The sequence below is a fragment of the Mirounga angustirostris genome, unplaced genomic scaffold (assembly GCF_029215605.1).
Source record: "Mirounga angustirostris isolate CCGP_5_RB_7025 unplaced genomic scaffold, mMirAng1.0.hap1 SCAF_6, whole genome shotgun sequence".
In the NCBI taxonomy this organism is placed as follows: domain Eukaryota; kingdom Metazoa; phylum Chordata; class Mammalia; order Carnivora; family Phocidae; genus Mirounga; species Mirounga angustirostris.
This window is the reverse complement of record NW_026991714.1, coordinates 87,124,427-87,147,210: the sequence shown is the minus strand read 5'-3', so window position 1 is coordinate 87,147,210 and position 22,784 is coordinate 87,124,427. Positions and strand designations below refer to the sequence as shown.

At 44.6% G+C, this 22,784-nt stretch overlaps 1 protein-coding gene across 7 annotated transcripts in view; it reads left to right on the top strand.

The window, feature by feature from the left end:
* The window catches only part of URB2 (URB2 ribosome biogenesis homolog), a 28,481-nt gene extending 5,937 nt beyond the window's left edge, over nt 1-22,544 (top strand). For 5 of the 7 annotated variants that reach the window (XM_045877858.3, XM_064594646.1, XM_045877857.3 and 2 more), the window contains exons 3-10: nt 761-937; nt 2,116-5,437; nt 8,897-9,057; nt 11,169-11,279; nt 13,089-13,331; nt 16,020-16,107; nt 18,464-18,603; nt 22,179-22,544. In XM_045877858.3, coding sequence (XP_045733814.1) covers nt 761-937; nt 2,116-5,437; nt 8,897-9,057; nt 11,169-11,279; nt 13,089-13,331; nt 16,020-16,107; nt 18,464-18,603; nt 22,179-22,376 — 4,440 coding nt within the window. In that variant the 3' untranslated portion in view covers nt 22,377-22,544. The remainder of the gene's footprint in view (nt 1-760; nt 938-2,115; nt 5,438-8,896; nt 9,058-11,168; nt 11,280-13,088; nt 13,332-16,019; nt 16,108-18,463; nt 18,604-22,178) is intronic. The other 2 variants (XM_064594649.1, XM_064594648.1) reach the window with 2 other exon arrangements.
* The last annotated feature ends 240 nt before the right edge of the window (nt 22,545-22,784 follow it).

Here is a 22,784-nt window from a genome sequence, read left to right as displayed (position 1 = left end):
TTTCTAAACCTGGCTGCACCTGAGAATCGTCTTGGCAGCTTGATAGTCACCTGGAAAGTGCTACCTAGGGTGAGATGAAAGGGGAAGTGGTGGTGGCAGTTTGATTAAGGTCCCACCCTGTCTCATGGTGAGAACCTTTTTCCCTTTTAGCATCTGACACTTTTCATACTGGTATTGAGAGTTCTGGTATCATGAGCTGAGGCCTCACTGCCTTTCCTTGTGTTTATGACTAAGGGACTGTGTCACAGTAATAGAAACTATGTGTGACCAATCCTCCTTTTCATAAAGCACTTGTGCATTATTTTGCAGAAGACTGTCTCTGTCTTCTGAGGAAGTAAATAGAACTAGAGGTTTTACAGGTAACATGGGAAGCCAGGACACAAGCTCTGTTTTTTGACTGCATTTTTGCTTCTGTGTGTGATTCATTTTATGGCCATTTTGAGCAATTGTTGTGCTTCTAACTTTTGAAAATTAGTATAACTTGAGAGAAGTTAGAAGAAACGTTAGAGTTTCATTTGAAACTTTTTATTGGCCCTACATGAAGACAAAATGACTTTTTCTTTCTTTTTATTCTTTAATAATAAACATTTTAAGATACTAGGACGTTTATATAATATTACCAAAGGTAAGTTTTAAAGGACAGCTTTTTCCCTGGCAATTGGATTTGGTTATGCATGGAATGTCCTTTTAAATGTCCAATATCTTACTTTCTTGGTAAAGAAATTCATTTATTTTTAGAGCATATTTCTTCCAAATTCAGGTATTACTTGATTGGGCAAGACAGTCACTGATAGCGTTTTATAAGAAAAAACTTGACCTGAAGGAAGACATTGTTGAAAGGCTTTGGATCTATATAGATAACATTCTACACAGCAAAAAACTGCAGGATCTCCTCAAGAATGGAAAGACAATTAACCTTCAGATTTCCCTAGTCAAGGTAATTATCTGTTTTCCGTGTTGTCACATATATGTGACATGCATCTCTGTTGATTTCCTGTTAGTTATTGAAGATGCAGGAAGTATCAAGGTAGAGAAAGAGAAGGAAATAATACTAGAATTATAACGATGACTGATATTTATTGAATGCATATGGTATGCTCTATGCTGCATGAAACACTTTCTGTTTAATGTTCAAGGAAAGCTTAGAACTATTTCATAGAGTGGTTGTTGATTACCTTTTTAATTGGAAAATGTCGCCAGCAACACTACTTTGTGTTCCCTGCTCCCCCATCCCCCCACTTTTCCATTGGCCTCAAGGAAGACCAAAGGCCAAAATTTGGATAGGAATTTCCTCAAAGTTTTTTGAGTCAAAGCAATTTTGAAGTCTCAGATTAGAATTAATGAACTTCATTGTCACAACTGAGTGTTTTGAAATACTGTGAGAATAGTTGGTGACAATAGAAAGCACTTAGTGTGTGCCAGGCACAAAGAGGTTCAGTAACTTGTTAAAAGTCACACAGCTCCTAGTGGCACATCTAAGCAATTCAGCTTAGATGCTAGAGATGGATGGACGGTAGCCTTGGGCTATGATCCTATGGTCCAAAATACATTTTTGTAGTCAATTACACTGTTTTTCTATTTAATTTCTTTTTTTTTTTTTTTTTAATTTATTTGATAGAGACAGTGAGAGCAGGAACACAAGCAGGGGGAGTGGGAGAGGGAGAAGCAGGCTTCCTGCTGAGCAGGGAGCCCGACGCGGGGCTCGATCCCAGGACCCCGGGATCATGACCTGAGCCGAAGGCAGACGCCTAACGGCTGAGCCACCCAGGCACCCCCTGTTTTTCTATTTAAAAAGCCAAAGCTGAATTGCAGGTTTAGGATGTAAGCAAAAGTAATCTTTGGAGTTTAAGTCTTATAAAAACCCAGCTCTTTAAATAGGGACAGCAGAATTAAAAAGGTACTGATCCCTTTTCTGAATTCATGTTGGTAGGAGATGCATGAATAAAGGACTTAAAACAGGTACTCTGCCTTCTCTCAGTGCATTAACAAATGTCAAGTTCATTTAGATGTGATAATCTCATCTAAAGATAAGGGCAAAGAGTGAGTTCATTGATTCTCTTGTAGTTTTCTTATATATGTGTAGAGTCAGTAATGAGTTTTTTTCTTAATGTTCAGATCATAAATGAGAGAATAGCTGAATTCTCTCTTTCGGAATCCCAGAGAAGTGTGTGTGCTGTGCTGAGCTGCTGCCAGGGCATCCTCTCGACGCCTGCCCTTGCTGTCATCTACACGGCTAGGCAGGAGCTGATAGTGGCATTGCTGAGCCAGCTGTGCTGGTTGGCCTGTAGGCAGCCGGAAGGAGCCATGGTGGCCCAGTTATTCGAGGTCATTCACCTGGCACTTGGCCACTACCTCTCGATCCAGCAACAGCAAGTCAACCCAAGACGTGCCTTTGGGGAGGTGACTGGGCACTTGCTCCAGCCCTGCCTGGTCCTGAGGCACTTACTCTCGGGGGGCACGTGGGCACAGGCTGGGCAGGGTCAGCTGCGGCAGGCGCTGAGCCGGGATGTAAGGAGTCAGATTGAGGCCATGCTTCGAGGTGGAGCTTTTCAGCCCGAGTTACTCTCGTCCTACAAAGAGGAGCTGTTGGACCAGCAGGAAGGGGACAAGAAGATAGGGGCCATGAAGAATCTTCTAGCTCCTATGGACACTGTGATTGCCAGGCTGGTAGATGCTGGCTACTGTGAACCGTCCCTTCATGCTGCTGTTGTAGCCAACTCAGTGGCCTTGCTGTATAAGCTCTTTTTAGAGTCTTACTTCAAGGAGGGGAACCAGCTTCTCTGCTTCCAGGTACTCCCCAGGCTGTTCGGCTGCTTGAGGATTTCGCACCTGCAGGAGGAGCAGCTAAAAGCTCTGGCCACATCAGATTGGACCACAGAACTCCTGGTTGTAGAACAGCTGCTCAACTCAGTGGCCAACAACAATATCTACAACATTGCTGCTGATAGGATCCGGCACGGAGAGGCTCAATTCCACTTTTACCGCCATTTGGCTGAGCTACTGATAAACCATTCACAAGCATCTGTGCCGGCCTGGTTCCGCTGCCTCAAGGCTTTGATGTCTCTGAATCATTTGATTTTGGAGCCAGACCTGGATGACCTGTTGGCCTCAGCTTGGATTGATGCAGAAGTGACAGACTTTCGAACCAGAAAAGCACAGGAGGCACTTCTTCACACTCTCTTCCAGACGTATGTCAAACTGCGACAAGTGCCGCGGTTGTTTGCGGAGATTCTGGGGGTGATCTGTCGTCCAGCTGCTGAGGTGCTGAGGCAGCCTGTGCTGACCTCGGGCCCCTCCAGGGTGCTTAGTGAGTGCCTCCTGGAGTTGCCTCCGAGTCAGATCTTGGACACATGGTCCCTCGTGTTGGAGAAGTTCCAGTCTTTGGTCTTACCTTATTTGAGGGGTGATGCTGACATGGCCTTGAAGTCACTGTCCCTGGGCTCACTGCTGCACTGCATCATGTTCAATATGAGGAGCCTGGACAGCAGCACCCCTCTGCCCGTCATCAGACGAATGCAGTGCACGATGGAGAGGATGCTCCGAGAGCTTGTGAGGCCCCTGTTGGACCTTCTCCTGGACCCCCAGGGCCCAGAGCTTGAGCTCTGGCTACAGAAGATCAGTGACTCTGCACTCTTGCTCTCTTACACTTGGGCCCAGGTTGACGCCATGCTCAGTATAAACTGTAGCCAGTATCACTCTGTGTCTGGGGCTCTTACAGATGTTGCTCTAGAGATCTCAAACCTCCCCTTGTTGCTCCCAGGTGTTGAAACATGCCATTGGAAGAAGATAGAAAAGTTTACAGCTCAGTTTGACTCTCTTGGCAGGTATTGTTTGGAACAGCTCTACCTGCAGAGAATGAAAAGGACTTTAATGCAAGCTAGTTTCCAGTCTGAAGAAGCCCTCTGCAGTTTGAGGTGTGATGCTGCCTACATTCTTGGTTCTGGCAGAGAAAGCTTGAATCGAGGGACAGCAGCTTCCTGGGATGGCCAGGCTGGGACAGTGCGTGCACTCACATACCCTGTAGCTCACTGGCACCTGATTGTGTCGAATCTCGCAATTTTGATATCCTATCTTTGTCCAGATGATGTGAGATCGCTGGCCAGTGTGCTGCTAAGAACTTTACCAGTGAGCAAAGCCCAGGAAGGCTCAGCAGATGAAGAACCAAGCATCACACTTGAGAAAATATCCAGCGCTGTCCTTCATAGCCCTCTCTTTCCAGAAATGCAGTCCCTTCATTCTGCTTTCTTAATATGCCTAACTGAAGGATGTACTAGCATCCTGTGTTCTGGGGTCCAGAGTGACCCGAGTCTTCTCAGTCAACAACTGCCCTGGCTTTTTGAAAAGGACCACATGGTGGTGGCTTTTTGGGAAAACAGATTTGCAAAAGTCGGACCTGAAAGTGTAGAACCAAAAGGAGAAATTGCCCAAAACTTACTGTCCTTGGTCAAGAGTGACTTCCCCATTCAGCTGGAGGGAGAACAATTAGAGAGCATCTTGGGACTTTTGGAAGTTATTTCTACTCTGCAACTGGACAGCCTCTTGACTCCCTATCATGTGCATTATTTTTTTCTATTATTGTCCGTGGCCATCACCAAGCTGGGGAGCTCTTGCTCCTCCTCAGTGACCCTCAAGTTTTTGATGACTTGCTACCGGCTTCTTGGTTACCTGCAGAGAGGCAGAAGTGCTCACTCAGTGCTCAAGATTATGTATGTTAGTGATATTTTTGAGATTATGTTGACCTCGTTGTTCAAAGCCAGTAGTAGATTTCCTGTTAATATGGATGACCCCTCTTGGTTGGAATTCCTCCAAGTGATAGGGGCATTCTTAGAACAACTAATGCAGATGCTTATCCAGATGAAGCTCAGCTTGGTGCTCAATTTCAGGAAAATCACTGGATTCCTCCACAAACTGTACACTGAAGCAACTGCAGGCACACAGGTGGAAAATCAGAATCCTTGGGGCCGGCAGCTCCTTCTGGTGTCTTTAACCAAGTTGTGCCAAGTCCTGGGGCCTTTTGTCAGAGAGCGGAAGCAGCAACATGAGGCCCCAGAAGCGCTGTCCGAACTGCTGCAGAAGGCCATTCTGCACACGGGAGCTGTGCTGCAGCTCTGCTGGGTACAGGGAGCGCAGGGCCAGCGCCTTCCCTCCGTCTTCATCGCGTCGGTCAGCACGCTTTTGGAGGCGGATGTGGGCCAGCACTCCAGGCACAGGACAGAGATTTCCCGGATGACAGACAGGATGCCACTGTCCCATACCGCCTTCTACCAGAACGTTTACTCTCAACTACTGTCAGAGTTGCCGGCTCTTGCAGGAGACAGTCAGTGTTTCCAGGCGGCCATGCGGTTTTTAACTCTGTTCTTTTTGGCCCCAGAACTACATCCCAAGAAGGATTCTGTTTTTACCTCCATGTTTCATTCTGTGAGAAAAGTTCTTGCAGGTAAGGTATTTTATCTTGAGCTAATTCTGTGCTATACAGCTTTTGGTAAAAACAAGTAAGCCACTGGCAAGGTGAGTGCCCCCCCATCCCCCACACCCTTTTGGAACAGGTGTTCATTTCAGAAGGTACAGGCCAGTGAACCAGGAGGAAATCCCCCACCATCCACTCCCAGGAACTCATTTCTAGTATCTGCATTCTCTGCACGGATAAGCAGTGACCCTCACAGTTCTGCTTTGTACACAAATAGTAACCTTCTAGGTATATTGTTTGGCACTTTAGTTTTTCATTTATTTTGGAGATTGTTCTAGGTTATAGTTTTGAAATCTATTACTTCTATCTTTTTTAGCCTTTATCTGTCCTGGCCCTGGATGGGCAACATGTATAATTTCATCCTTCTTAGTAGGCTCTTTTGTATCTGATTTTCAGTGCCATCTTCAGTGACTTAAGAAAGATCTAAAACTTGTCAACTTAAAAAATGCAACTGACTTAATTTATAGGGAACGTCATAAAATTCCTTGAGGGCCAGACTCCCACTCCTAGTCTCAGTGTGGTGCCTGGCCATCATTGGGCTGTGGGTGCTAATAAGGCAGAAGCTTAGCTGTCATCTTGGTCTTTTAGTTTGATGTCATTCTTCTGGGCCAGCCAATCAGGACTGCAAACCTAGCCCACGTCTTTGTGCAGAAGTGTTCAATATCTGCTATTCCCTAGCTCAAAGGCCAGTGGGCCAGATTTGTCTCTGTTTCAAGATAGCACTGTTTCAAGTTGGTGAAGTTTGTTTTCTTTTTGTTTTGGTTGTTCCTGACGGGTTGGGCTTAGGACAGTCCTTAGAGGTGAGACTGGGGAGTCCCTAGCTCTCAGAACGAATGCCGATTAATGTTTCTCAGTGGAGAAGCTGTGACAGGCCGGGAGGAGCCACAGATGGGGCTGCAGGCGTGCTCAGATACAAGAGCGTAAAATAGGGCCTTGTAGGAAGCAAAGCTGCCCGGGCCAGCGCCAGAACTGAAGTGTTGAGGCCAGAATAACACTGCTGTTGTTTCCCTTTCAATAGCCTTTCTATCCCCGCCTTGATTGTGGATTGACTGAAAAGGCTTTCGTGTCACATGTTCTGTCTTATTATGTCAGCGACTCTTTTAGGGAATGGTGTTCACCTTAGTGGAGGCTAGAATTTAGTCTTTTATTAACACTAGTTACAGTGTCCTAAATCAGTCATCTAAGAAATGGCAGCTGGTGGTCTGAAGCTCTGACCTCTGTTCCCCTTTGTTAAACAGATCCTTCTTTTCCTTCCAATCCTCTTGACTTGAGGTGGCCTCTAAGTCCTAACTATATGTCCGTTGACTTGGGGCACCTCTGGCTCCAGGGACAGAGCCTCAGTTGTGGCAGTCAGGGGGCCGAGGCCATCTGCCCCGCTGGCCCTCAGACCATGGGCTCAGGTGTTGCTCTTGGGTCCAGGCGTCATAGCCTTGAGCTGCTAGACTTTGTCTAGAAAAGGGACTGGAGTGAGAGGTCTGGAAGAAATGCCCATTGAGGAGGGCCCAAAGCTTTGAGTGGGGAGAGGGAGAGTTAAGGTGGCTATGATAACCAGAGTGTGGCCCTCTGTGTCCTCAGGGGTGTTTCAGGTAGGTTTCCCCTCGTAAAAGTGAGCATTTGTTAGGAATGCTTTCCGACAGTAGAATAGACTACTTCAGTTCAATCACAAAAAAACAATTACTTTTACAAATGTTTCATATATATGTGGAGCCATGTTCTACTCTGGACGTGAATGCAGTGTTGATTTTGACCTATCTAATCAAGTAACAGACATTCACACAAATCACACAAATTGCAGAACAGTGAAATGCTGTCAAGTACACCAGAACTAGGGGACTGTGGGTTGAGAGTGTGTATAGGCAAAGCAGTAGTTGGCAGTGGCCTTTGAGGGATAGGCAGGGTGGGTGGAGACAGTGGGGAGTGATGATGTTGAGCCTTCCATGTGGCGGACACTGCAGTGCTCCTTCTTTTATTTGCCAACCACGGGAGTTAGTGCTTTATGCCCATTTCACTGATGAGGGAATGGAGGCTCAGACAGCTCATGAGTCCAGGATCTTACAGCTTGTAGGACACTTTTGGCCGAGGTCTTTAACTCTCAAAGCCTGTTGTCCCCTCCACCCTCAGTACTTACGAAGTGAGCGAAGACTGAGACATGGGAAGGTATTCTGGCAATGTGGAACAGTCTGGGCTGAAATATGGCTGGGAAGGTAAGCTGGCATCAGACAATAAAAGGCCTTAAATGCCCTGACTTCGGGCTCTAGTATGAAACCCTGGGGCCATTAGAAGGCTTTCCTGCATCAAGGGGTGCCTGGGTGGCTCAGTCGGTTAAGGGTTTGCCTTCTGCTCAGGTCATGATCTCGGGGTCCTGGGCTCAAGCCCCACATCGGGCTCCTGGCTCAGCGGCAAATCTGCTTTTCCCTCTCCTTCTGATCTCTCTTGCTCTCTCTCACTCTCAAATAAATAAATAAAATTCTTAAAGAAAAAAAAGAAGAAGGCTTTCCCGCATCAAGTGGGAAACACCTGGATGACTGAGGCAGATAGGCCCTGAAAGTTTGGAGCTCTTTTAATGTCTTCAACATTCTCATCTCTCTCAACGTACCATGCCACGCCTGTGTTCCTACTGATTTTACAAAAGAATATGGGCATGCCTAATTTTATTGTGCTCTTCTTTATTGAGCTTCACAGATACTCCCGTTTTTTACAGTTTGCAGGCTTGGGGCAGCCTTGCTCAGGCAAGTCTGTTGGCACCATTTTTCCAGCAGCATTTGCTTCTTTGTAGCTCTGTCACATTTTGGTAAATCTTGCGATATCTCAAACTTCTTCGTTACTACATTTGTTATGATGATCTGTGATCAGTGACTAAGACTCAGAAAGCTAGATGGTGGTTAGCATTTTCCAGCAAGAAAGTATGTTTAAATTAAGGTACGTGCATTGTATTTTGGACGTAATGCTATTGTACACTTAGTAGACCACAGTATAGTGTAAACGTAACTTTTATCTGCTCTGGGTAACCCAGAAATTCATTTGATTCATTTTATTGCAATATTTGCCTCATTGCGGTGGTCTGGAACTGAACCTGTCCTGTCTCTGAGGTATACCTGTACAAGGAAAGTAGAAAAAAGTATAGAGAAAGTAGCAATCACCTGTGTTCCATAGTCCAGCGTTCAGCACTGCTGACCATTGTCATCATCCTCTCAGGCTTTCCCCTTCCCTGTGCTGTGTGTGCACTCTGCACGGGTCAGCTGTGTGCAACAGAGCACTATTGCTCTGTGGCATGTGCCCCGCCTTCTCTGCTTGCTCCATGAGTATTTCCATGCCTCTCAAATCATGCTTTTAAGGGCTGGGGCCCCATTCATCATGTGGTTATTCTAGTATATTTCACCTGCCCCTTTTCTATCATATCTCAGCAGTTTTCGTTTCTTCTCCACATAGATCCTGCAGTTCCAGTTGAGGTAATTCAGGATATTGAACCTCATTTGGGAGTCTTGTTCACCCAGATGTTAGAAGTTGGGACAACAGAGGACTTTAGGATGGTGATGCGGTGTATTCTCCAAGGATTAGACATCAGTAACATGTGGAAAGCCGATCTGCAGGTGGGTACTCCTTTTCTCCCTTGTATGGCAGGCACATAAATAATAGCTCAAGTGGGGAAACTTATTTGAGATGCGATGTCACCCCTAAAATTAAACACATAAGATCAAACCCCAAGGGGGTGTTTATGGAGGTAGCCCTGGCCTGTGGAGAGGCCTGGGACTTTAGTATAAGGGGGCCTTATTTTTTAAAGAGGAACTTTTTCAAATTACAGCTATGGGTGCTTATTTTTTTTTTTTTTTAAGATTTTATTTATTTATTTGAGAGAGAGAGAATGAGACAGAGCGAGTACATGAGAGGGGGGAGGGTCAGAGGGAGAAGCAGACTCCCTGCCGAGCAGGGAGCCTGATGCGGGACTCGATCCAGGGACTCCAGGATCATGACCTGAGCCGAAGGCAGTCGCTTAACCAACTGAGCCACCCAGGCGCCCGCTATGGGTGCTTATTATATGAAATATAAAGTATTGTATATTTATAATTGACATATTAGAAAAAAGTTAAATTCTGCTCATCTTATGTAAGACATCTCCCATTGTACTTTTTAAAAATTTTACTTCACTTGGTCACATAGCCCTGATTCTGTTTGAAAATCACTCCGATTAGCAAGCTGCCCTGCAGTCCTTTGCACCTTAGTTTATTTGGTAGTTGCTAATAAAGCCCTGCATTTGCATTTGGCATTACATATTTTGGAGAGCCTCTCTATGGAGCTTACATGCTGGAATTTGGTCTGCTAAACAACCCTGTGCACTGGACTGGTCAGATGTCCCTGCTTGCACAGGAAGAATGTCACAGAGCTAAGTATCTCAGAGCCAGCAACACAGCCCACGTCTTCTGGTTCTGAGCTTTTTCTGCCCCATGAGTGGCTTCTTGACTTGCAGTTATAATCAGCACTCAAGCTTGGGTTTTGATTTGGATGGGAGGAGAGCTGGAGAGGGTAATCGAGGCCACAGAGGGGCAGCAGGGAGAACTCACATCTCCTGTATGTGAGCAAGGAGCCCCAGCTGGACCAGAGCCACCAGTCCCCTCCTCATTGTCCGTGGCACTTTCCCCTCTCTCTGGAAGTTTTCATTGTGTGCATTTGCAGCACGATTGGGCCCCAGCTTTGAGAAGGCCTCACTGTAGATTTCTATTTAAACCAGTCAGTCAGAAGGTTTATGGAGGAGGCGAGGCTGGAGCCTGAGCATTCAGAGCTGGAGAGGATTTGGATGGGGGGGCCGTTGCTATGGAGAGAGGGAGGAGGGCGTTGTGTGCACAGCAGGGCAGAGGTGGTGTGGGTGTGAGAGGTAGACAGCAAGGGAGGCGCCAGTGTGCAGGCCCTATGTGGGTACAGACGTCCTGCAGGTGGGCAGGAAAGTGAGCCCCCAGCTCGGGAGAGGGCGGGGCTGCTGGGGGGGGTAGCCATACATAGGGGTATGGCTAATCAGGGAGGGAGAGATGGGAAAGAAGCTGAGAGCAGAGGGCTGAGGCCAGAATTGTATGGGTTGTGGGGCTGCAGTGTTGGGGGGGAAGGGCTGGCACGAGGCTGAAATTTGATGGTGTAAAATGCCAGCAAGGGTTGGATGTTTATTGACATAGGCACTCAATAAAGTGAGTTCCCTTCCCACATAGTTCCTTCCTCATGGTTTAAAACCATCACCTGCAATCGTAGCACCTAATCTAATTGTTTCACTTTGTCCCGGTTTTCCCCTGACTCCTCCTGTTATCCACGAGCATGTCCTGTTCTTGCGTAGGTAGGTTATAGCTTGCCGCCTCTTTCCACACTATCTTGACAGGGTGGGATCTCTGTAATTAGGTTGCTGTGTCCATGTGTGGCCTTCTTTTATTTCACTATCCTGGCTCATTTCCATGCTTGGTTTAGTGAGATGCTACTGAAAAGGCCTCCCCCTTGGCCACAGTTCTGCTCATCTTATGCATTTATTTCCTGTCTGCCTGGTGGTGGAAGGGTCCTCACCCTCAGGACTGAGCCCAAACCAGGTCTTGTCCATGCCCCGACACCAGGGTTCTAATGGTTTCTGCTCTCTCTCTTTAGCACCAGTGACTGGGTTTCTTCCCAAGATGGACTTCTTAAGAGAGAGCTAGCTATTTCTGCTAAGTTTTTATCCCTTTTCTCTCAGGCCATTTTGTCAGCTGTTACATTGACCAGGTTGCTCCTGAACTGCCCACTCGGCGGAGAGAAAGCGAGTCTGTTCTGGTGTGCGTGCCCCCAGATAGTCACGGCTCTCACTGTGAGTACCCTTGGGCGGTGCCCTTCATCTCACTTCATCTCATCATCCCTGTTCCTCTGCAGACAAAAGGCTGCATTTTGGCTTCTGCCATCTCTGGTTTTATGCAGAGTATGTTTCTGGGCACTCCGTCCTGATGATGGCTGCCGGCAGGATGCTTTTCTGTCAGTGTGTGTACTGTATGTGCTTTTGTGTGTCTGCAAACGCTGGTGTCAGCTCCAGATGTGACGGAGAGGTGGTGTGAGGGGGTGTCGAGGAGCCCGGGAAGCATTAGGCAGGCAGTAATAGGAGGCGTGCAGTGATAAGATGGGGCTCCTGTGGAAGCCCGTTGAATGTAGATGAGATGAGAAGGAATTCTGGGGCTTTCTTTTGTCCCCACCAAATTCTCTGGTCAATTTAGCGCATTTGTTCATTTGTAGGGGGGTTGTATATGTTTAAAATCTATGATATAGTGAGAAAAGAATGGCTTTATAGAATGGGACAGTAATGTTGCAGATAGATTATTGTTGAATTGTTAACCCAATTGTTAAATTTTGGCACCTGGTGAATATACATGGTAGTCACATGACTTTTTGTTTGACTAGCACAAAAACCTAGTTTTGACTGGGACTGTCTGAGTGTTTTTGCCATCTGGAGAGTCTCCAGTCAGTATTCTTGCACTTGGGTTTGAAAGATCAATATCTACTTTACCATGATTATCAGCTTTAATTCACTTGTGCCACCTGAGAGAATTGCCCTGGATTAGCATCTTCTCAGGGCAGAAGGACCTAAGGGGTAAACATATTGTTCCCTCCTATTCTGTTTTGTTGCTTTGTTGTTTTCCTGGGAATCTGCATTAGTGGCTGAATCTCATCTTTCCCTGGTGTGTGTAGTAGGTGTCAGGAGGAAGAGTGCAGGGAATTGGGGGGTGGGGGGAGAGGGACTCATGTGTTAGGCAATCAGTGTCGGTGGTGTGCACAGTAGGGCTGCATTAATAGAGACAGTAGGCTAGAAACCACATAGGTAAATCTAAAAGTAGATTTACCAGCATGAAGTCAGCACAGTTGGAGTCCCCAGGCCACCGGAGCGCTGTGTGAGGCCCCAGCAGGCTGCATCAGGGCTGCTATTTACACCTGTAGCCTGAGGACGAGGGTGACAGGTGAGCTCTCCCAGGTTAGGGGGGTAGAACTTTGAGTTAGCCCTCATCTTGAGCCTGTTCTCTTTATTCTCTAGAACAGTAATTGAATATCTTAACTAGAGCTGATTTTTTTTTTAAAGGTCTTATTTATTTATTTGTTGGAGAGAGAGAGAGCATAAGCAGGGGGAGCGGCAGGCAGAGGGAGAGGGAGAAGCAGGCTTCCCGTGGAGTAGGGAGCCCGATGCGGGGCTCAATCCCAGGACCCTGGGACCATGACCTGAGCTGAAGGCAGATGCTTAACGACTGAGCCACCTAGGTGTCCCTAGAGCTGATTTTTAAGAAATGTAACAAATGAACTTTAATTATAGATACTTACAACTAATCATCTTTTTGGGAAAATATTGTTATGTATGTCTGATGTGAAGTTTTCCTGTTCTGAGAAATTGGATGAGTCAACTCTTGTAAGAAGTTCTTTCTCTTCGTGGTTGATGAGTCCAACAAAAAGCATGGACCAAAATGGGCAAGTCCTCAGTAGGTCGCCTTCAGAGATTGAACACTGGCCTTCTTTTTTCAAAGTGCTTTCTGACCGCATAAGTACATTTTGGACATTCTTACCTTTGTCTACTTCAGTTTTTGTATTCTTTCTTTAGAGAATCGCCTTCATTTTCTTTCCTTTGTTCCTTCTTTTCCTGTAGCTGCAAAACCGAGAGGCTTGTCAGGAACAGCCTGTGCCCCTGGCGGTTGTGGGGCCTATTTTGGACGTCCTGGCAGCCTTGCTTCGACAGGGGGAGGAGACCATCAGCAACCCGCACCATGTCAGCCTGGCCTTCAGCATCCTGCTGACAGTCCCTTTGGACCACCTGAAGCCCCCTGAGTATGGGAGCATCTTTCTGCGGGTACACAATGTGCTCTTCTCCATCCTGCAGTGTCATCCGAAGGTGAGGAGGAGGAGCAAGGCATGAGGCAGAGTAATTTCAGCAGCAGTAGAGCTTTACTATTGGAAGATAATAAAAACAGTGATTTGCTAAGCACACTTTTTGGTTCCAGTAATGTCCAGGGTCACAGTGGTTTATCAAGCACAAAAATGTTTGATCTTCACATCAGGCTGTTTGAGTTTCATCTTTGTTGGGTCTGACACTTAGATAGTGTTTGTATACTAGCTATTTAAGGAAGCTCATTACAAATTGTTCTGTTTTTGCAGACCACACATTTAAAATCTCACTCATTTGCTTAGATGTCTTCAAGGGTTTATAACTCAGATGGGTGTAGGGAGTGAGGCTTCCTGAGTTCCAGTTTTATAGTATGCTACCTTTGAAATTGAACTGAGTAGGAATAATTGTCCCACAGAAAAGATTCAGCTGCCATCTGTTGAACATTTGCTATGTGTCTCATTTCACCCCTACAGCAAGTCTGTAAAGTAGATGGTAGTCCATTTTATTGATAAACTGAGGCTCAGAGCTGCTAAGTGATTTGACCAGTGCCGCCTAGCTGAGTCTAAATCTTAGCTTCAGGACTGTTGATTCTTTGGCCCATGTTCTTTCCGCTGCACCACTGCTGTACATGTGATGCGTGGGATGTCATAAATAAGATATATACACATATACACAGGCATATTCAAATATTTTTAAGTGTTTTAATGTTCTCAAGGTAGAGACCTGATAGCAGCGCCATTTTTAAAAAATTTATTGTCTGGTAAAGTAAGCACTTATGACACTGGGCCTCACTCCAGTGCCTTTGGCCCTGCCTATCTTGTGAGCATCTTTGTTCTAAATCTCTCTGTTGATTGTTAGATTTTTATGTGACCATACAATATAAATGCAATATATATCAATTACAAACTGAAATTGCCCATCTTGCAAAAGATGCAGGATTTCATGCAGTTGATGAAAAGTAATATTAGAAAGCTGTGGGAATCTCTTGCAGAACCATTGACAAATGACCATTTAGCAGAATTAGACAATTTAATGAAAGGAGAAAATTGACAGGGATAATGACATGGTGGTTGCAATAAAGAATGATGTGACTAATAATCACACTCCCACTCACTGTGGGTTAGAGTGGGGGATAGGGGCCCCATGTGGTGCATGATCACACTGTTGGCCCTGTGCATAGTTGAGTTGATAAAAGCACCAGGCTAGAATCTGCTTAAGTAAATCTAAAGGGGATAGCATGAGGTCCGTTCAGTCAGTGTACCCAGCAGAACGATCAGCAGCTGGTGCCATATTAAGCCAGGGTGTGAACTCAAATAGTCTGGCTCTGGATTTGTGTGCTTTTAATCAATATGATAGCAGAGGCTTACGAGGGGACCTTAGGAAGTTTGATGAAGCTCTGGAATACTTTTGCAAAAATGACTTCTTTCAGAGCATGCTGTGGATGTCAGTAATTTGATGTGAAGAACGGGATGTTATGCTATCAGGAATTTGGTTGGATAAATTATACCAAAGGAAAAAATCTCAACTCTTGATTTAGTCTTTGTTCATTCTGAGAATTCTGAGAAAAGAGCAGGACTGGCCAGTAGATCTTTAAAGCACTGTTGGATATGTTCTGTGTCTGTATGGTCCAGCACAGTAATCACAGGCCACACGTGTCTTGACCACTTGAAATGTGGCCTAGGAGCTGTATGACTAGGAACTGAATTTTAGTTAAAGTAACCTCATGTAGCTCATGGCTGCTTTATTGGGTAGTGTGTTGTTTTGATCATGATCTAAAAGGTGGTTGCATATGAAAGAAACATAATTTAAAATTTTTATATTATTCTTTAAGATAAAACCCAACCAGACCTTTTCATCACTAAAAAATGAGAAGTTTGGGTCCTTCTTCTAAATGGATTTGCTTAATGTAACCTCTTTCTAATGCCAATTACACTTGAATATGTTGCTATTGTTGCTTCTGTTGTTTATTTCTACCCATTTCCAGAATGCACTGGTAATAGCTTATAGTAACAGATTAAGCGGATTCTAAACTGAGATCACTCCATTAGATTCCTAAAGTTAGAAGCCCTATCCCAAACCATTAAAACAAATGTTAAAGAGCAAGTAAGGTGGGTGAGCTATTTCCCTAGAAAGTTCAGGCAAAAGAAGTTGCCACGCTGTTTTGAGCATCCTGATAGATATGGTTAAGAAGGAAATAAACATGCTCTCCTTTAAAGTAGAGACAAACCAAGAGACTCTTAATCATAGGAAACAAACTGAGGGTTGCTGGAGGGGAGGGAGATGGAGGGATGGGGTAACTGGGTGATGGGCATTAAGGAGCACTGGGTATTATATGAGACTGATGAATCACAGGCCTGTACCTTTGAAACCAATAATACATTATATGTTAATTAATTAAATTTGAATAAGAGTTTATTTATTTTTTTTAGATTTTTATTTATTTGACAGAGAGAGACAGCGAGAGAGAGAACACAAGCAGGGGGAGTGGGAGAGGGACAAGCAGGCTTCCCGCTGAGCAGGGAGCCCGATGTGGGGCTCAATCCCAGAACTTCTGGGACCATGACCTGAGCCAAAGGCAGACACTTAACGACTGAGCCACCCAGGTGCCCCTAAATAAAAGTTTAAAAAAATAAAGTAGAACTTGAAATAAGCAATTACATGTTTTTATATTCTTTTTTTCTATTATTATTACAGGTGATGCTGAAAGCCATTCCTTCCTTCTTGAACTGTTTCAATAGATTGGTGTTTTCAGTTATGCACGAAGGGAGGCAGAAAGACAAAGGTAATTCAAAGTAACAGTATCAGATACATGATTTCAAATGTGTTTATCTTATGATGTCTCCGGCCTCTTATGTTACAGAAAATAAAACCACTCAGTTGAGTTTAAGTAAGAAATGTTCAGATCATTAAATGAATACCCAAAACAATTTTCTAAAAAATTTCAAGCTGTCACCATTTTTTTTTTTTTTTTTGCTATGTCCAAAACAGTGAGTGCATTTGTGATTTTCTAATTGAAATAGTTCTTTTCCTGGACGGGGGGGAAAGTATCTAGATTCAGGAAATGTTTATTCTCATGTAGAGGGGTTATAAAGTGACAAGGGGTGCCTGGGTGGCTCAGTCGTTAAGCGTCTGCCTTCAGCTCAGGGTCCTGGGATCAAGACCTGCATCGGGCTCTCTGCTCGGCAGGAAGCCTGCTTCTCCCTCTCCCACTCCCCCTGCTTGTGTTCCCTCTCTCGCTGTGTCTGTCTGTCAAATAAATAAATAAATAAAATCTTTAAAAAAATAAAATTAAAAAAAATAATAAAGTGACAATTCCGTTCTTGCCCTAAAGGAGTTCCTAGTTTGATGGGGAAGTTAAAGAAGAACGGGCAGTTACAGAGCTATTTCATTTTATTAAAGGGATGAGGTCTGGCAAGTCATCATTTCAGTCTTATCTTGGCAAGGTTGTGTTTGTTTACCAGTGAAGTGAGCTGCCATATGGTGATAGCATAAATTATGTGTACAGCTTGTTTTCAGCCTTGAAGGTTGTTGATTCTTGCTCAATTTCTAATTTGGGGGAGAGTCTCATTATTTAAAAATTTGCATATAAATTGAGGTGGTCTATATTGTGCTCTTTCAAATTTGCATAGCGTGGTACCTGATGGAATGCTCTGGGACCAACAAGGAGGGCTTTATGACTTAGCTTGGAGGGTGTCCAGGAAGAGCCTGTGGCAGCAGTTCTGGACTAACTGGAAACATATGAGTGGTACTCAGCCCCCCTCCCCGCTGAGTGAACCACTTTGATGGGTTCGGACTTGTAGATTTACGCTACTTAAACCAAGTAACTATTGAGAAAAGAGAAAAGGTATAGTTAACACTGGACTATAATTCCCAAATTATTCTGCCTGGTTTTGAGATCAGTCAGTGGCACAATGAGGTCTTTTGCTTTCTCCCAGGCCTGGTGCAGAGCGATGTAATATTGGTGTCAGTGTAAAATTGTGACTATGTTTAGGAACAGGGTAGGGAAACAGGTTCCATCTCCCAAGCTAGCCTTGGTCAGTTGGTGGTGGCTAGCTGTAGCATTGTGTTGAGGCCCCTAAGGTCGTGGTCCTGTTTGAGCTCAGCAAGAAGAATCCCTGTTTTTACTAGTGATGTCTGCCTGGACAGGAGATGGGAAATGGCAGTGTAGGGAAGGCTCTGGTCCAGCCCTTGCTGAGCAGTGGGGGAGCAGAGCCCTTGTCACACGCTGCCACAGGCGTGTCCCGTGTGTAGTTGTACATGTGTCCTTTGTCGTGTGTCCTGAGGGAGTGTGGGGGCATGTTTCACGAGCGTGGCTCTGCTGTGTCCATGTTGGTGCAGCTCAGTTACCTCCCATCTGCCAAGACTCGGTTCTCTGATGTGTTCATAGCTTAACTGAGTAGAGTTTTAACTGTTTACTCTTCTTGTTGGTATCTAATGCACTCTTAATAACCACACATTAACTGTGTAGCTGAAATAATAAATGCCAGGTATTCACTGAACTGCATATATGTGCTGAGCACTCTGAAAAGAGGGAAGAAATGGTACAGAGTAGATATTCAAGTGCTTCATTAAAGTACTTGCCTTTTGAAATGTCCAGTGAGTGTTAGAAATTTATATAATTTCACAAAATTATATTGTATCTAGAAAAATTGCATATATGTAACATGTTTATATATTCAAGGTTTTAAGAAGTCTTATATCTGAGTCTTGTATATGTCTGCCTGCATGATATCTGAAACATAAGGAGGCAAAGGTATAATTAGGCCATCTTATCTTTAAAGTCCTATGATGTAAAAAACCATGTTTTTTAAAGATAATTTTCTAATTTAAACCTTTCTTATACATCTCCACCTTTTTTTAAAATACAGAGCAATCATAGATTTCATCTTAAAATTTTTGATTCTTCTAGACTCCTAAAAAAACACACATATTCGAGTATTTTAAGTGTTCTTTCCTTTGTAATACAGATAAATATTTGGACATCTCTCCCTCATTCTGTCTGTGGAATAAGATAATTAATGAGTCTGGGAAAAAGGGAAGACTTGAATAATTTTCAGCTGTATTAAATGTATAAAGTTAGAAGGGTTAAAATGCATGGGTTTTGGACTAATCAGTTTGGAAACACTTTGCTTCCATAGGAAGTACAGATGATCTGTCGGTGGTCCTTGAGTGTGCCCGCCTGGTGGAAAGGATGTACAGCCACATTGCAGCTCGGGCCGAAGAGTTCACGGTGTTTTCCCCCTTTATGGTGGCTCAGTATGTCACGGAGGTGCAGAAGGTAAACAGCTTGCCCCCTCTCACCAAGTGCTTTCATTTGTAGTCCTTGGTAGCAGGGCTTCTCAACCATAGTGGCACGCGATATCTTGGGCCTGATGGTCCCGAACCATGCATCATAGCAGGCTGTCCTGCCCATCTGCAGGGTTCCACAGCAGCCCTGCAGGGTTAGCAGGATGACGGAGTGAGGCGACATTGAAAGGGCTGGTGGTGCCTGGTACCTAGAAGGCGCTCCGTGACGGCTAGCTCTCCCTTCTTGCTGCAGCACAAGCTCTGGGGCCTGTTTTGGTCAGTTTCTGGAGTAATGAGCGAGCTGAAATGCCTCCCAGGTTTAAGAACAGGAGCTCTCCTAGGGCTAGGCTTAATGGTGACGAGGAAGAAGGGTCTCGGGACCCCAACAGCAGGAGTTCCTTGGTTTATCCTCTCGGAGTGCATCATGCGTGTGAGTCAGCTGCTCTCAGACACTCAAAGTAGATGACGTGGTAGAGATACTGGCAGATTCATTCAGCTCCTTTAAACAAAAGTATCTTTGTCCTATTTAACCTGACTCTTTGATTTCATATTCTGGATAATTAATTCATTGTTCAGCAGTGGTCTCACTTTGGAATGTTAGCATGTTATTTCCAAAATTCCACAAGACCCTGTGTGACCCCTGAAGTGAAGACTTCATATCTTACTTGGTTTAAATTGAATGTCAGAGGCTTAGAGTACAGTATGTTTCTGTGTGTATCTACTTTTGCAGGTGTAGATATATACGTCTGTGTTGTTTATGTTGCTCTTAGTAGAATAGCCCTCCTTTGTAAATCTTGTAAGAATAATGTTAAAACCGCTGGTAAACTTGTTACGTTAAGAGATTTCTCAAGGGAGATTGAGCTGAATGAGCTTTCTCAGAAAATCTGGTGTTGCATCCATTTTCATTCTGACCCTCTTTCAGGATGAATCTAGAACTCTTAAATAATTTTCAGGCATGCTGGCCTTGCTTGCCTCAACCAGTGCAGATGCCTGTCATGTGGGTGGGCACTTGGCCGGATTTGAGAGGGCTGGGGTGGGGGTGGGGCTGTAGTATGCACCCTGCCCCGTGGGTATGCACGGGGTCCTCACAAGGCATGGTGTGTGGAGGGGTGGGGGCAACATGTGAGGACCCCTTCAAGTCAGCCTTTGAATGAAAGATGGGCTTCGTGTTTGGTTTCCTTGGAATTTCTTAGCGTTTTTACAGAATCTTGGTATTTCACAGGCACTCAAGTCATTGATATGTAAGCCTTTGCTGAAAGAAAACCTGGCATTATTTTGTGTTTCAGTGAAAAATAAAATGAGAGATAGTAATATCACTTAACTAAAGGCCAAGAAAAGAGGTGATAATTTGAACCCTTAAGTCACTAACTATTATTCTGAGATTTATTTTATGAAAAGTCTCTGGTTTCCTGGCTTCATTATTCATGTCTAATTTATGCTTCTCAGTTATTTTTTTATTTTTAATCTTGCAAGTCAAAGGCCTTGGGAATTATCTAAGGCTGTAGCATCCCAGAATTCATTGGCAAGAGTCTTTATGTTTTATCTTTCATTTGTTTTTTAACTCAGTAATGAAGAAAATATTCCATATGTATTAGAGGCTTCTCCTGAGAACTGGAAATATTTCCAGACCGGAAAGACATTTGTAAGTTTAATTAAATGCTAGATAGCTAAGTGAATCTCCTTTGCAATCTCCTGGTAGCCCTGTGGAGTGGGTATGGGTGAAGGTCTGGCAGTGACCTGGTGAGACCACATCAGGCAGGACACGCAGTGACTCCTACAGACCTTGTACCCTCCATGCAGTAATGTGTCACGGTGGGGATGTGCCAGGGGAAATCCTGGGCACTGGTCAAACTTACATCTATCTATGTTGACAGCCTAGAGTAAATAGTTTGTACTGCTTGTCCTGTGTAAGGTCCTTTTATGCTACTTAGAGATGTTTTCATTCGTTGGTTGGTGATCTTAGTGTCATAGAAACTGAGTTTTTCCCCTTTGTTTTATAAATAAGTGGGCTGAAACATAAAGATGCACAGTGGTTGTGTAGGCCAGATACTGCAGGCCTTCCTGTGACCCAGCAGGGCTGTGTGCTCGGCGCCGTCCTTCGACTGAGGAGCCCCCGTGTGAGGGAATGGTGGAGCTCATGGGCCCTGGCCTCTGACTGGCGGGCTTCAGCTCTCCGTGCTGTCATTGAGACAGTTACTTCCGCTCCTTTGCTCTTGGAAGTGGAGTTATCTGTTTAGTGAGTGCTGATTAGATGAATAAATGAGTGGTCAGCTTACAGGGTCCTCACCTGGCTGGTAAGATTCAGGACATATTTGTTTTTTTGTTTTGTTTTATTTTTCCTTCCTTCTCTAATGCTTTCCGCTGAAATCACAGACAGTTCCACCTTCAGTCCTTGAGTGTTCTTATCATCTATAAACAGTAAAAGTTAAGATCATTGTCAGAAATTTTTTGAGCTCTCATGTGAAAATGACCGTAACTGAAAAACAGCACCATCTTAGTGACAGAAACAGACTGCCTCTCTAGGTACAGGCCTCCCAGGGGTTGCTTTGGTGAATCCGACTTCTCCGAGTGAATACCATATATCCTCCCCAGAAGCTACGTGTTTGCAGAGGGGCTTTCACTCTTGTAGGCCCTTAAGACATTAATAAAGAATCTGCCAAATCCCTGGCCTGTCTGCTGGAACCTTCCAGTTGCTTTTTGGTTTCAGCTCCTGGGGTATTCAGACGGTTCAGAGCCAGGTTCAGCTGCAACCTGAATGGTTGTGGCAGATGCGTGTAGAGCCTGCTCTGTCGGTCTTTTTGTCTAGACAGTAGTCTGAATCTCTGATCTGCAAGTCTGTGCGCAATATCCACCAGTCAGCCCAGCTGGAGCCAGACTGCCCACTCTTCCTTCTGTTCCCCAGGTTTTAGTTAACCCAGAAGAGAAAAAGGGAAGAAAGACATCTCTAGTCTCAAGAACCGATTCAGCCATTCAGGGGCAGTTAGAAATTCAGGTCCCATTGAGCTGTTGTTGATAGAAATAAAAAGATGTATTAAGGGTAATCATAAATCACATCCGATTTGTTTGGATATGATATGATCTAATTACTAATATAGGCCTATCAAAGATCCGTTTGCGGAGTGTTGGAGCCCACCCGGCCGCCTGCCTTGCTGGCAGGGGGCGGGGGGAGTCAGTCACAGTGAACATTGCTGTCCTTATCCCATGTTAGTGCAGCTTCCCATGCGATTGGTCATGGCGAAGCATTTGGCACAGTGTGCAGATGGCTCTCATAAGATTTGTAAGTTTAAAGATTCCAGTTTTTAAATGCCCCTGCTAGGCATCATTCACCAAATAGCGGAGCTACCCCTGTGATTTTGTGAGGTTTTATTCCAGGCTTTTGTCACTCGAGTTGGCTTTTATTTCCCTAAAACACAAACTTTTAAGATACAAATATTTATTTCTGTGCAAAATGATAATTTAAAAGGGATGTCTTTTCTCAAGTTGGGGGCCGAACTTGAAACTCCTTGTCAGGTCTTCGGAGGGCTTGGTCTGTGTGTTTGCTCTCACAGAGGGCATGTCCTTTGACAGGTCACCTTGTATCCGGCGGTGAAGGGCCTTCTGCAGGAAGGCATTTACCTCATCCTGGACCTCTGCATTGAGCCGGACGTCCAGTTCCTGCGGGTCTCCCTGCAGCCGGGGGTGAGAGACATCTTTAAGGAGCTGTACAATGATTATGTGAAATACCACAAGGCAAAACACGAAGGAGAGAGAAGATACACGGTTTGAGCCTGTGTTCCGGAAGTGCTGCTGGCGTTACTATGGAGTGGCTTTGACTCTCTGGTCCAAAAGAGCTGAAGAAGGAGAGACTGAAGGTGTTCTAATTTGTGATGTTGAGATATGTGGAATACACTTTGGGTTTATATAATGTATACTGTATTTTATAGCCATGTTTTTCACACTGAATATTTTTTAACATATCTTTTTAAGCAGTATGTATTGCAAATAGAATCTTGATAATTGACCCCAGAATAAAGTGAATTTAATAAAAAAAATTGCTGCATCTCTCTTGTGGCCATTCCAAATGTAATTCTTGACTCTCTCATCCAGTGGTTTGGTGTCTCTTCTCCCAGGGGGAAACTACCTCGGTGCATGGCTATATAATTAAATCCCATTTAAATATCTTTGCCTTTTATA